General features: G+C 45.5%; 1 protein-coding gene across 3 annotated transcripts; it reads left to right on the top strand.

The window, feature by feature from the left end:
• Positions 1-524: 524 nt before the first annotated feature.
• On the top strand, positions 525-12,175 carry LOC117591054 (dual specificity mitogen-activated protein kinase kinase hemipterous). Of its 3 annotated transcripts, none has more exons than XM_034284154.1 (10): positions 525-1,226; positions 4,123-4,595; positions 4,669-4,848; positions 4,925-5,145; positions 5,206-5,370; positions 8,168-8,808; positions 9,016-9,558; positions 9,629-10,189; positions 10,536-11,103; positions 11,171-12,175. In XM_034284154.1, the coding sequence occupies exons 1-10, from the start codon at positions 887-889 to the stop codon at positions 11,307-11,309; spliced, it is 3,831 nt and encodes a 1,276-aa protein (XP_034140045.1). In that variant the 5' UTR covers positions 525-886; the 3' UTR covers positions 11,310-12,175. The 3 variants fall into 3 exon arrangements, with proteins under 3 accessions (XP_034140045.1, XP_034140044.1, XP_034140046.1); XM_034284153.1 differs by having other exon boundaries at positions 10,461-11,103; XM_034284155.1 differs by lacking the exons at positions 525-1,226; positions 4,123-4,595; positions 4,669-4,848; positions 4,925-5,145; positions 5,206-5,370 and adding an exon at positions 6,740-6,971 and having other exon boundaries at positions 10,461-11,103.
• Positions 12,176-14,353: the final 2,178 nt, after the last annotated feature.

Genomic DNA, 14,353 nt, shown 5'->3' with positions numbered 1-14,353 from the left:
ACCTATACCAAACGCATAGAATAACTACCATGTGTGGGACATTTAGATTCAGGTATCTCAGTAAGCGTATTAAAACCGGGTATGTTGTTTCGTTACTTTTTTTTATCACGAAAGAGAGGAGAGTGTGCTTAGGGTTGTCAACATGGTTGCTTATTTGAATAACGATTTTCAAATCCACTTATCGATAGTTAGTATTTCAGTATTTCACTGCAGAAACGCACTAGCGTATTGTCGCATTACGCTTCAGCCCATTTCTGGCCACTCTGTTATCGTTGTTGCTGCTCAGCCAGGTCTTCGTTTTATAGATTTTAGATACGATTCCAAGCAATAAATCAAGCAAATAAGGTGTAATAATAGTGCGAATGTGACCGCTGCCCGCGGCAAATCATAATCGGTAAATAACGCACCGTAGTGATTCCTCGCGACAAAAACCCTTAAACGTCGTCGCCGTCGTGTGCCAATCGAAAAAAAAGAAAAAAATCGCGAGCTCCTGTTGTTGCTGTTGTTGTTGTGTAGTGCTGTGTGAGTGAGTGCGTGCCTCACTCGCTCTCTTTCTCGCCGCTGTCGCTGTTTTCTTTTTGTGGATATTGTTTTTGTTTCGGCAACAACAGTTAATTATTTGTGCAAAAGCGCGTGTGCACCGCCCCACACCTCGACAAAAAATATAGTGAAAGAGAGGAAAAGGCAGAATACAGGAAAAGCCCAAGAGACACTCACACTCGCGCGCGCGCTGAGTGTGTGCGTGTGTGTGTGTTCTGCAGACCGCCGCCGCCACCGCTGCCGCTCCAGTACGAAAAATCGAAGAACCCAGGACCTGCTCCGTTCATCCGCTGCCACCGCTCTCGTGCTGGTCCAAGAGAAGAGCATCCCGAAAAGAACCGTAACAATGTCCTCCATCGAATTTGAGACGATTGGCAGCCGACTGCAGTCGCTGGAGGCTGCGCTGCAGGCTCAGAACGAATCCCATGAACAAATTGTCTTATCGAGGCCGCGCGGTGGCAGCAGCGGCGTCAGCGGAGGCTCCTCATCGCTGGCGCGTGTCCAACCAGCACCGGCAGCAGCCCCCTCTCCGGCCACCACTGCCGTCACCTCCACCACAGTTGGGCCGCATATCAGCATAGCCTCTCGACCCGCGCCACCAGTTCCTCAGCCAGCGGGCGTCTATGGCGGCACCTTTATCCCGCCCACCAACAGGAGTCCGCGTCCCACACCGAACCTGCCGCTGTGTAAGTTTCTTTGGTTCAGAGGGGGTAAGGGTACGAGTCCCAATAAGCTGTGTGCCTTCGTGTGTGTGCATATTTGTGTTCTGATAAGAAATATTGCTTGTTTCTTCTTATAAGCAGTTGATTTGCCCTGTTGACAAAGGGGGGAATATGCTATCGATTCCGGGACTGCATAACGGGACTGTATCCTCACCCTTCTGTCTATCTCCTCCTCCTGCTCTTTCATGGCGTTTGACGATTGCATAGATAAGAGGTGTCTGGGGCGGACGGTCGCTCGGCTGGCCTGGCCCCAAGTGCGAAAACCAAAAGCAAAGCAAAACTTGTTTTCGGCAAACACACACACATACACACAAACACACGCAAGACTGCATATGTATATGTATGTACCAATGTTCATATGTTCGGTATCTTATTCCATATATAGCAAAACAAAAAAAAAAACACTTGCTGTTTGTCCGTCCAGCTACAGCCATCCCATCCCTCAGTGACACCCACCACCCCCCATCCATGCGTTATCCTCCCTCACCGCATTCGTATTGGATTTTCATCAGCCCATGCTTTCTGTGTGTGTGTACATATGTGCTCTCTCCTTCGTTCACTCTTTCTCTTTGTGTGAATAGGTATGTTATTGGTTATTTTTTTGGCATTTCCGGAGTAAATTTCGTGATACGCCGAGCCGCTCTGCTCTCGCGTTTATTTTTTCCCTCTCTACTCCTCTCCCTTTCTTCACAATAGTCGACCACAGTCGATTGTTATGGATTTCATGTGTGTCGCCTCTTTCGCAGGTTTACACATAACGGTATTTGTTTATGTCTTGCTTTTGTTGCTTCTTGTTATTGCTAATTGTTTTTTCACTTTGAATTATTTTTGTCATTGGGTAAGGGAGTAAGTGGGGGGGAAAAAACTACTAGAACTCTTCCGATCTCGCTCACACCTCACACAAAGCCAAGTGTGGCTCCTCGCGCTGTCTCTCGCTTTGTAAGCGTGGCTGGCGACCCCTGTTCTCTCTTCCACCCACCCTCTCGCAGATCAGTACCACGAAACTCGTAAATGGGAGATCGTTAAAGTCGCACAGTGGAACAATTTCGATGTAAACTGGAATTTGGAGTACCTAAATTTCGTCGTCATGGAAAGTTGTTCTCCCGTGAATGTAATATGTCTTATGTACGAGAAATTAAAGAATATTTTCTTTACGTTCGAAGCAACAACTTCCAACACTAGTTGCTCAACGTCTTGATAGTGTTTTTATAATTTATGAGCTTGTAAACTAATTATTGTAGTATTTCATAATCAACAATTCCAAAATACTTATGTGGCGAATGAGAAATTACACCCACAGTGCGAAATAGTAATTCTCTTGACTTTAAAACAGTTTCTTAAGAACTGTGTTAGTATTTGATTGTGTGCGTGTGAGTGTGTGTTTGTGTATATTTATTTAGGGATTATTTGTGTTTACAGTTTGAGGGAACTGTTGTTATTTTTTGCCATTGTTGTTATTGACATTGGGAAGAACATTATTATCGTCGTCTCCCAATCGAACATTCGAATGGAGAGCTTTGTTGCCGATAAGAAACGCTGTCGTATGAAGGATTTCCCATAGTCGGATGTGCTTTGTGGACACATTTACTTTGTATTTGTGCGTTAATTTGTTCACATAAGCGAGACACATTCATGTACATATATCTGCGGACAGGAGATCTTCCAATTATTTGTACCCCATAAACTATTTTTATACCCGGTACTCAAAGAGTAAATAGGGTATATTGTATTTGTGCGAATAACGGTTGTATGTAACGCACAGAAGGAAGCGTTTCCGACCCCATAAAGTATATATATTCTTGATCAGCATCAATAGCCGAGTCGATAGAGCCATGTCTGTCTGTCCGTCTGTCCGTCTTGTTTGTCGGCTCGTTCTCAGAGACTATAAGAGCTAGAGCCACCAAATTTTGGTTCCGGACTGCTGTCTGCTCACACTGAAACCAGTGTGTTTCAAAAATGAGCCACGCCCCATTCCGCCCCCGCAAAAGGGCGAAAACCCCCCAAAATCTACAGTTTTGAAGATACAAGCATTCTCTCATTCACACTCTGCTTCTGCTTCACTCGGCCCCTGCCTCTGCCCTCCCCCTGGCGCTGACTCTTCCGACTTTTAACCCACCCCGTCCCGCAGCTTATATTTGTTTTTTTTTTTTGTGTGAGGGCGCTGCCTCTGCCTCTACCGCTAGTCAGCAGTATGTCGGTCTAGGGAGGGCGGCGAGCGTGTTGGTGTGAGAAGTGTTGTAGATGTAGATGACTTTGTAGCATTAAGCTACTGACAGAAGCTTGTTGCTATAGAACATACATGTGATATGTGAATACGATAGAGAAAGAGGAAGAAAATGCATTTAATAGGTGAATATCGAAATTGAAACGAAGAAGAGATTAAATTGATTTGAATTCTGACTCGGCCGAACAGCAGCACTTGGCTTTTTATTTCGAGATTTTGATTCTGAACTGGTTGCGAGGAGTTGCGGAAACAGTGGCCAAAAGCTAATTTTTAAAAGTTAAAACCAAGACTAGGTTTTTAACGCTCTGTATTAGAAAAAGAGTGACCATCAAAGTTGCGTATAAGAAATTTTCATAGATGGCGCTACTTTCGAAAAATCTGCTGTGAAACCTAGCTGTTTTAAATATCTCATAAATTGGAAAATACGATTAACTGATCCAATATTTTTGATGCCTTTTATTTAGTAGGCTTTTCACTTCGTGTTCTGTAATGTGAACGATATCTAGTGGTTGGCGATGTCTTCTACATCTAGATGTAGTCCTGAGTGCCGGGTATAAAAGTTGTGACGCGTAAGAAGCGTCTCACACGTCCCTTCTCGTTAATATTCATCTTTTACACCTCTTTTATTTTTTGCAGCCGATGCTGGCTTGTATCGGCGACCTATGATCCTGTCGCTGCCAACACAATTGCATCCTTCGGAAACGGAGACGGACAAGAAGCTAAAGATCATTATGGCCCAGACGGGCAAGCTGAACATAAACGGGCGGCAGTACCCGACAGACATCCACGATCTGCAGCACCTGGGCGATCTGGGGAATGGGACCAGCGGCAATGTGGTGAAGATGCTGCATGTCTCCAGCGATACAATCATTGCCGTGAAGCAGATGCGGCGCACGGGCAATGCGGAGGAGAACAAGCGCATCCTGATGGATCTGGATGTGGTGCTCAAGTCCCACGACTGCAAATACATTGTAAAGTGCCTCGGTTGCTTCGTGCGCGACCCGGACGTGTGGATCTGCATGGAACTGATGTCGATGTGCTTCGACAAGCTACTCAAACTCTCCAAGAAGCCGGTGCCGGAATGCATTCTCGGCAAGGTCACAGTGGCGGTAAGTAGGCGGCTGGCTCTCCGTTTTTGCTGATTTTCCTCTGATTGATCACCCGATTCCGATCACCCCACAGACGGTCAACGCCCTGTCGTATCTGAAGGACAAGCATGGGGTTATCCATCGGGACGTGAAGCCCTCTAACATACTGATCGACGAGCGTGGCAACATCAAGCTCTGCGACTTTGGGATCAGCGGTCGTCTGGTGGACTCCAAGGCCAACACGCGCTCGGCTGGCTGTGCGGCGTACATGGCGGTGGGTATACTGGCTGGACCGGGCCGGTCCGAGCACTGTGCGTACTTATTGATATTCCTTTATTGCTTCCTTTTAGCCGGAGCGCATTGATCCAAAGAAACCAAAGTATGACATACGCGCCGATGTCTGGTCGCTGGGCATAACGCTCGTCGAGCTGGCCACTGCGCGATCCCCCTACGAAGGCTGCAACACGGACTTTGAGGTGCTCACCAAGGTGCTGGATTCGGAGCCACCCTGCCTGCCGAGCGGCGAGGGCTTCAATTTTAGTCATGAGTTTCACGATTTTGTCATCAAGTGGTGCGTGCCCTTGGTTCTCTTTTTTAAGCAACAAAATGTAAAACAAGAGTTTCGTTGCAGCCTCACAAAGAACCATCAGGATCGACCCAAGTATCCGGAGCTCCTGGTGCAGCCATTCATAAGGAACTATGAAATAGCCAAAGTAGATGTTCCAAATTGGTTTCAGATGGTCATGGAGTCGGCCGGCAAGCGGCTGCGCGTCAATGGTGATCCCACGCTGAAGAGGTGAGGAGACCGGGTAGCCCCCTCTTGAAACACACAAAAAAACAAACACCACAGTTCCCCCAAAAAATACAACCACAAAAATATGTACAATCCGCGGACGATGAGGTTGTTCTGTATAGACCTCTCTCTGTCTCTGTCTCTGTCTCTTTCTGTGTCTCTGTTGAGCGTATTCTGCGCGTATCTTTTCCTTTTCCGTTTTCTGTTTTCTGCGCTTCTTCAGTCCGTATCTGGGAAGCATTCGATCCTGCTAGAAGGTAGGAGAAAGGATCAACAGTACCTAATCGCAGGACAGACTACTGCCTAACACAAAAAAACTAAATATTTAATTTCTAAATTCTAATTTCTAATGCTAGCAACTAAATTCCAATTGCTTGTTTCCTTTACTTTTCGTTTTAATCAATTAAACCACACCACAAGGACCACAAAGTCTCGTTTTTAGTTCATCTCCCGGCAAAGGAACTTTCCTCTTTTCGCTCCTCCTACTTATCGCTATATTCTTTGTTGTTTATGATTTTGGCATGTTTTCTTTGAGACACCTCTCTTCGTTTCTCACACCCTACACAAAATAGCAATTATGGCAATATAGAATTTGTTCTTCTCGAATCCTAGAGCCTAGAGGCATAGCAAGAATGTTTTTTTCCAAACTGCAACTAAAATCTATGAATACGTTTTATGATCTACTATGGGTGTTGAAGTACAATAAAGTACAATAAAACAAAGTTTTTAAATCTATTCCGATGTTATTAAAAATCTTCTAAATCGGATAATTATTTTTAGTTTCAAATAATTTGAAAAAAAATCTTGAAAAGCACTGTAGAACGGGTGTCCGATATCGAAATGGTGGTGTAAACCTGTGAACCACTACTTCACTGTAAAGACTGTCCTTTGCATATCCCATATCTATCCGTCTATGCTCCAACTGGTACTTGATCTACCCATGTACATGCATACAATATAAGTAATACTCTGCCCAGTAGATTCAGACAAAAAAATAACCTTAGAACCCTGTTACGAAATATTTATAAACTTTTATTTGTTTCTTCCAATTTTTGTGATACTTTTTTACGTTTAATTGTTGAAGAATCTCATTTGAACGTGTGTGTGTGCGCAGTGTTTTTATTTTCCTTTTTTTACCATCTTTTTATTACCATTTTTTGTAGGTTACCTAATTCCTAATACCATTTCTAAAATACAAAATTAAACAAACAAAAAAACAAAAAAAAAAACCAATACCAATACAAATATAAAAAGAAAACAATTGAAAATGAGAAAATAATGCGATAACTATAACGACAAATTATAAAAGAAATATAATCGAAAATGCAGAAGACAACCAAGCAACCCATAAAGAAAGCCAAACTCTAAAAACCCAAACCACATAAACCACCCAAAAAGCAAAACAGCATCCATACTATATATAAAATACAATATATATATATATGTTTAAAGAACTGGCAAGCAACCAATCAATACCGATACCAATCTATATGCAGATATAAACCTATACTTATATATATATTTACTATATATTATGATAATACCAAGAACATAACTACTCAAGACCATACAAAAAACTCCTCCCCAATCAAAAGTAAAATTCAGTAAGTACGATGAGTTTATTATTACCATTATTAGCCGTCTAATTATAGTTTTCATTTGCTGTGCATATCCTGTATGTATCCATCCATTCCACTCTGTATCATTATATCATAGGCTTGACTAACATTTCATTAACCAACGCATACCCTTGCAGCTACAAGCTTGATCTCAGGCGTCTAAGCAATAAAGTTGATCAGGTGCAGCACATAATTCCATTTGCCGTAGGAATCCTAACCGACACCTTATCATAATTGGTTTATAAAAGATCTAATTATTAAACCTGCATATAATTTTGTTGAACAATCGTAGGAACGCTTCTGAAGCTTCGGCTGGACCGATGTTTGCCCTCCATTCTATTATTTGATTGGATTTTTGTTGATTTTTATGGACTTGTTTATTTGCATGTCGCTCGCATGACTCTTGCCTGGCTTTCATTAACTTTTCAGTTTCGGTTTCGGTTTCGGTTTCGGATTTGATTTGAATTGTTTTCTATTTTTGTTTTAATTTATCAAAAGTTTCCACAAAGCTCATGCTACATGCACATCAAAGAAGGTAATTTCGATATGTTGAATAGTGCTTAATTTTGGGTTGTACAATATTTGGGTTCTGCTGCACCACTCTGGGGTTACCATATCCGCTTTCCCCCTCAATTTCGATCATGTGAATATGCAAAAAGTATTGAACGTATGTAAAGTCAAGCAGCAAGCAGTTATCCTGCCGATGCTTTAACGAGTTGGCATCTCTATGCCTATCCCAGTCTGGCATCCCGCTATTGCTCACTCGCTGTAGCTATTTCTCTCTCTCTCTCGCTGGCTCCATCATTCTCTCGCTTGATCTCTGTTCCACACAAGCATACACACACACACACATACACAGAAACTGTATATACAAACACCTAAACACCCACACACACACACCAAGAATCATTTCTATATGTATATCTAAATGTATGTTTTATGTGTTGCTGTGAATACATATATGTATGTACATATGTATGTATGTATGTATTTACATATTTATGTACATATAAGGATATGCGTCCCATCCTTACCATCCACTCCACTCCACTCCACTCCAACTCCTCCCATTCCTCCAACTGAGTGTTTTCCTCTCATTTATTGATCGATTTCCCAAATCGACATGGATATTGTGTTACCGATGACTTCAACGATTAATATGAATTCCATGATAATTGCAGACCAACAACAACAACAACAACAACAAAAACACCAGCAGCAACAGCGGCAACACCTGGAGGCGGTGCAGCAGGAGGGCCTGGATCGGGAGTAGCAGCTGCCGCATCAGGATCGGCAGCCTCAACCAAATACGGCAGAGCGGCAATAACCTACCAAGCGTCGGCGAGCACCACGAATCCACAGAAGACAATAAAACCCACGCAGATACCGAGCTACCAGCAACCACAGGCGCAGCAGCAACAGAAGTCGCAGTATTTCATACAATCAGCCACACAACTACCTCAAACAACAACAACAACGATAGGAGCAACAACAGGAGCAGGAACAGCCACAGGCACAGGCACAGGCACAAATTGCTTCGGCCACAGTGGTGGGAGCAGGAGCGGCAGCAGCAGTGCCAGCCCAATGTCGCCGGCCAGTGGGATAAGTGCCAGCCCATTGTCGCCGCCCAGCGGTGGTGGTGGTATCAGTGCCAGCCCACTGTCGCCGCCTGGTGGTATCAGCGACATCAGCAAACTCTATCGCAAGTCGCCCTTTATGCAGCGGAAGCTGAGCAACGGAAACCCTCATCATTATCAGCAGCAGCAGCACTACAAATACAACGATGAGAGCCCCAAGAAGGAGTCGATGTTCAGCAGCATTGGTGGGTATAGGTTCTGAGTCTCTTGGAAACCATTTTTCTGTATAAGCTGTAAGCGAATTAGTCTGGGCTTTGCCAAAGAACTTCAACGAATAGTCTCTCCCCGTTTGGCTCTCTCTCTGCCAGTGTGGCTAGCACCAACTCTTGGTCGCAGGGAGACTCGTTCCTTATCTTATCTGTTGCTCATTCTCTTGCGTTTCGTACTTGCAGGCCAATCGATTCTACGCAACCTGACGACATCGCCCTTTAGCCAAAAGAAACATCATGGAACATCGCCAGCGTCAGCTTCAGCGTCCGCATCGACGACACCAACTGCAACACCAACAGCAGCAGCAACAAAATCAACAGGAACAACACCACTGCCGCACAACAACCAAACAACCACCAAAACAACAACAACCATGGATCAAACGGTAGCAGCAACAGTAACAGCAACAGCAGCGCCAGCGACAGCACCCAGCACGCCACATTGGCGGCTGCCAGCGGATAATCCCTTAGCCTATGACAGCTGTGATAGTAGTAGTAATGTGAATGTGAATTTGAATGCAAATACCCTGACCCTGGGCCTGTCTTCACCCTCCCCATCGCTGCAGCGCAGGCCATTTCCCACAGAGCTACAAACACAGGCGGCAGTGGCAGTTCCAGCGGCAGCGGCAGCCCCAACAGGATCGGCGGGAACTTTGCAGCTCAACTGCCAACTACAGCAGCAGCAACAACCACCACGTCTGCAGTCTGGGAATCAAAGCCCCATAGGTAATATTTGATAAGAGAATTTTGAATCGAATCTGTGGCTATATCACTAGCTCTCCCTTTGTCGTTTTAGTGCTGCAACGTTTCTACCATCAGCAGAACCAGCTTCGGGAGAAGGAGGCCGCCGAGCGGTACCAGCAGCAGCGGCAGCAGCAGTCAGTCGGCGGTACCAGCACGAACCCATTCCACAGCAACTACGTGCCGCCACCGCCCTCGACGCACTCCACATCTAGTCAGTCGTCCACGCAGTCAACGTGCTCGCAGATTGCAGCTTCCCTCGCCAGTCAATCGCCACCCGGAGCGACGACTGCGGCTGTGTCGGCGGCCGGGCACTTTGGGGTGGGCACTGCGGAGCAGCTGCAATACCAGCCGCTGCCCCTAACGACGGCGGAGGCGGCCACCAGTCCCAGGTCGCAAGATCAGCCCCTGCACCAGCAACAGCAGCAGCAGCAGCCGCCTCCACAGATGGAGTATGTCGGTGGAGGAGGAGGAGGAGGAGGCGGCGTAGGCGGTGGAGGATCGATGGTGGCCAGCAAGTTGAGTAAGCTTTATGCTCGCCGACAACTTTTGGGCCAGAGCTCGAGCAGTGGGGCGAGCAGCAGCAGCCTGGACGGGAAGGAGCACCACGATGCGGGTGAGTGATGCGCCACCGCCTCATATCTTCATATTTTGGCTGCCGCTTTAGGGTTTGCTTTGAGCTTGAGCTTTGGGGGAAAATCTTTTCGATTGCATTTACATTTTCGTTTCGTCCTTTCTCTCTTTGTTTATTTTTTCTCCACACGCGCACTGCACCTCCATGCACCACAACACCGCACACAAAACGCACGCCATAATCATTGCACTGCCTCCCACAAATCAATCAATCCATCAATCAATCAAACAACCATTAATCATCGTTACATCAGGCTGGTTCAACACACTCGCCGGCGCCATGAAGCGACAGTTTGCCACCTATGTTAAAACTCAATTGAATTCCACAGCCACGTCACCGGTGGCCAGCATGGGTGAGCCACAGCCACAGCCACAGCCACAGTTACAGCAACACCACCACAACCAGAATCAGTACCAGTACCAGTACCAGCAACAGCAGCAACAACCTATGGAGTCCATGTCGAGTCCAGTGCAGCCACAGATCCAGATGCAGATGCAGATGCAGATGCAGTCGCAGGTACAGCCGCCAGCCTACAGGAGTGTCGTAAACAATGGCGGCGGTGGCGGCAAGGCCTACTATTATCGCACCCTCTCAGCGGCCAGCAGCAGCAGTAACACCAGCCAGAGCACATCTCCCACCACAGAGCCGCTGGGCAGCAGCGCTGGCTTTCTGCGGCGCTATGGCAGCAGTGGTGCAGGTGGTCCTGGTGGCGGTGGCGGTGGCGGTGGCAGCATAAGCACACCGCCCAGTCCGCACATTCTGGCCGGTCTAGATCGCAGACATCGGAGTCCGGATCCGCCGCCACGCTACAATCGCGGCCAGTCACCGTTGCTGTTGCGCAAGAATCTGCTCGAGCTGAGCGGACAGCCGCCGGGCTCCCCCCTGCTCCACAGACGGTGCGTATTTTCCTGTCTATTGTTGGCCTGCTCTAAGCCGTGTTAATTCTATTCCCTTGCCTTTTAGATATGTGTCGGCTTCGCCGCCGTTGCCGCCACCGCGACGCGGCTCTGAGAGCGTCCCAGGATCACCGCAGCACTTCCGCACCCGCATCCACTACACCCCCGAGCCGCAGAGACGCATCTATCGCACCATAGATCAATGAGTGGCGCTGCAAATTATGGTCATGTGATGCTGGTATGGCTTCGATGACGATTCCGGCGGCGCTGGTGATGCCTCCGATGCCTCCGTTCTCGATGCATCAACGGGGGACCAGGCACCAATGTCGATGCCTGCACCTCGAGGCCACATGAACACCGCCACAGCGGTGGGCGGAATGAGAGGAGCGGGTCGCAGGGCATACTCGGCGAGCGGTTCGTATGCCAGCTTGTATGCGGATGCGGATACGGATACGGATACGGATACGAATGCGGTTGGGAATGGGGATGCATGGCCAGGAGCTCCAGTGGCTCCAGCAACAGCAAAAAGCAGCAGAAATGGTAACCGATGGATGGATAAGGCGCCGTGGACATGTGATTGAGACAGACAGACGGAGACGGGCAAAGCAAACGAAAGTGTTCAAAAGTCTTATACGTATAAGTGTTAGGCCTCAGCGAAAATCTTCTTCATCTTCAACGACCCTAGCTCTAATTTATTGTACTCTCCTTCGTTTTGTATTCTCTTTCCTTTTTGTTTGCATTACTATCCTTGTTTAGAATCGAAATCAAAAGATATATATACATATATATCGTCCTATATCCGAGTCTTGTGCATATATAGAAATTCCTTTGCGCAATAGTTGAAAGCAATAATGTTTGTCCATTGAGATATGTATCCGTATATCCAGCTATCTATCGTTCAGTCTACTACTACTATATGCCACGCCCCTTTCAATGTTAAATGTTTACATTATACAACTATATACACAGATATATACAAGCATATACCTATTATATACATGATTATAGTATGTATTCCATATAGGAAGGAGTCAAGAGCAATTTCGATTTGTACGAAGAATGTATACACCCAGAAAATAAGAAAAAACTAAAAACAAAACAAAAAAGAAGCAGTCCCTAGGAGAGACTCTGTACCCTCTGTAAATATTTGTAGTCCATTTAACATGTTCCTTAACCAGACCAGACTCATACGCATACCTTTCTGCCCCTCATCCTCGTGTTGTATCGAAATCTAATCACAGCAGCAACCCAACAGCAAAGTGCATAACTTATTAGCCCCAACCATGAACCAACTAGCTCAATAGACGCCCAATCAAAATTGGAGAACTTCAGTTGATTTGTATTGTATAGTAGAGAAGAAGAGCCTTGTATATAGACAGAAAGTAGAATGTAGCAGAAGTAGGAGATGTGGCATGATGGGCTTGATGTGTTTGCAAATTCGTTTTAGATTATATTTAAATATTTGTTCATTCAACCGCAAAACAGATGGGGAAATCCAAGCACACAACATGGGAAGCAAAAAATATTATAACCGACTACTGTAACGATTATGATAATGCAGCAGGTGTTTTATTTATTATATACGAGTACGAGTACGAGTACGAGTATGTACGATTATGTACGAGCATTCGGCAACAAGCAACAATTCATGAAACGATCTGTTTTCGACTGATTTATGTGTTAAAGTTTAAGCTTTGGTACCGAGTATGTCTAGGCCTATCTATATATTGTAATAATGTAATGCGAGAAGTGTCTGTGGGTGTGCGTGCATACCCCCCATCAAATGATCCAAAGGTGTATACGCGCTCACCCATCTATACTGTACTCTCTCTATGGCATACACACCAGTCTGTCTATGCGAGATGTGTACATACGTGTACGTGTACGTGTACGTGTACGTTTTTAGTTTTTATGCCCGTATTGTATATTGTAAAAACATTCAACTGAAAAACAAATAAACCATCAAACCTAACATTTTCAACTCTTATGATAATTCTTCAACCCAAACCCAAGACAAACTGCAGGCTTAGATGGAGTGTGATGTCGTTGGCCTACCATTCCCGGCATTCCATCGAAGGCACGTTTCAGCGTAACTTTTAAAAACTAAGACTCCAAATTTAGTACTTATATTAAAAGAAATGTTTGGTATTTTGCAACCAGAACTAAAAGCGGTAGACAGAGAGCACATACATACATATGTCGTAGATATGTGTGTCGTGGGTATGTGCGTAGAGAAGAACATAAACCATGCTGTCAGCTATTCCATGCTCCTCTTGTTCGTTTTATTTATTATCGAACATATTGTCTTTGCTGTCAGCAGAAACAATAAAAGCGAAGAGTGCAAAACGTAAAACGTTTCCTATTTCTCTCTAGCGCTTGCCTCTCTGAGAGCTGAGAGAGCGTGGTGAATAAGCTGGTGATCCTCCACTCAGCTGATAACGTTACCTATTAGTAATTCTACCATGGTCTGCACCTCTGCAGTCACTCGTACTGTGCATACGCATGCTCTGTTCACATACTTATCACGCTTCTTGCTCTCATTCTTCTTTCGCTCCCTCGATCTGTCGCGCTCTCTCTCTCTCTCTCTCTCACTTGCATTAGGGCCGAGAGCTTTCGGGCTTTACATTGCTTTTGCAGCTACCTGCTTACGTTTTCGTCCAACAATAAATTGTACAGTAAGCGTAAAAGTAATACTTTGGATGTCTTTTCTGTATCTCCCCCCCAAGAATTCCCTCCACAGAATATCACATAGAACTGTTTCTATTACATCTGTAATGTACAATCAACAATTTTAACAACGAAAACTGTCGTATATATTTATTTTGTTACGCTGCCAAATATTTGACTTGACTTTGAGTTGCACTGCCCACTGTACCTAATTGTCAGCTACCTGCAAACAAATGCATTTATGCATGCATAAGCACCCGCACGGCAGCAACCAATGCAACGGTTAATTTGTCTCTCAATCGCTCTTGCACGCTATACTCGCAGCCTCGCTCTCTCGCCTGCCTGCCTGTTCTGGTCTGCACCTCTGCAGTCACTCGTACTGTACATACGCATGCTCTGTTCACATACTTATCACGCTTCTTGCTCTCATTCTTCTTTCGCTTCCTCGATCTGTCGCGCGCTCTCTCTCTCTCGCTTGCATTAGGGCCGAGAGCTTTCGGGCTTTACATTGCTTTTGCAGCTACCTGCTTACGTCTTCGTCCAACAATAAATTGTACAGTAAGCGTAAAAGTAATACTTCTTT

Source organism: Drosophila guanche, unplaced genomic scaffold, assembly GCF_900245975.1.
Source record: "Drosophila guanche unplaced genomic scaffold, DGUA_6, whole genome shotgun sequence".
Taxonomy (NCBI): Eukaryota; Metazoa; Arthropoda; class Insecta; order Diptera; family Drosophilidae; genus Drosophila; species Drosophila guanche.
This window is presented reverse-complemented; position numbering and strand designations above follow the sequence as displayed.

Bases quoted from the DNA above. Each gene is read 5' to 3' on its own strand.
- LOC117591054 (XM_034284153.1), top strand. From the start codon at position 887: ATGTCCTCCATCGAATTTGAGACGATTGGCAGCCGACTGCAGTCGCTG. The intron at 4,849-4,924 runs GTGGGTATACTG...GCTTCCTTTTAG, and splicing joins GCTGTGCGGCGTACATGGCG to CCGGAGCGCATTGATCCAAA. The intron at 9,559-9,628 runs GTAATATTTGAT...TTGTCGTTTTAG, and splicing joins TGGGAATCAAAGCCCCATAG to TGCTGCAACGTTTCTACCAT.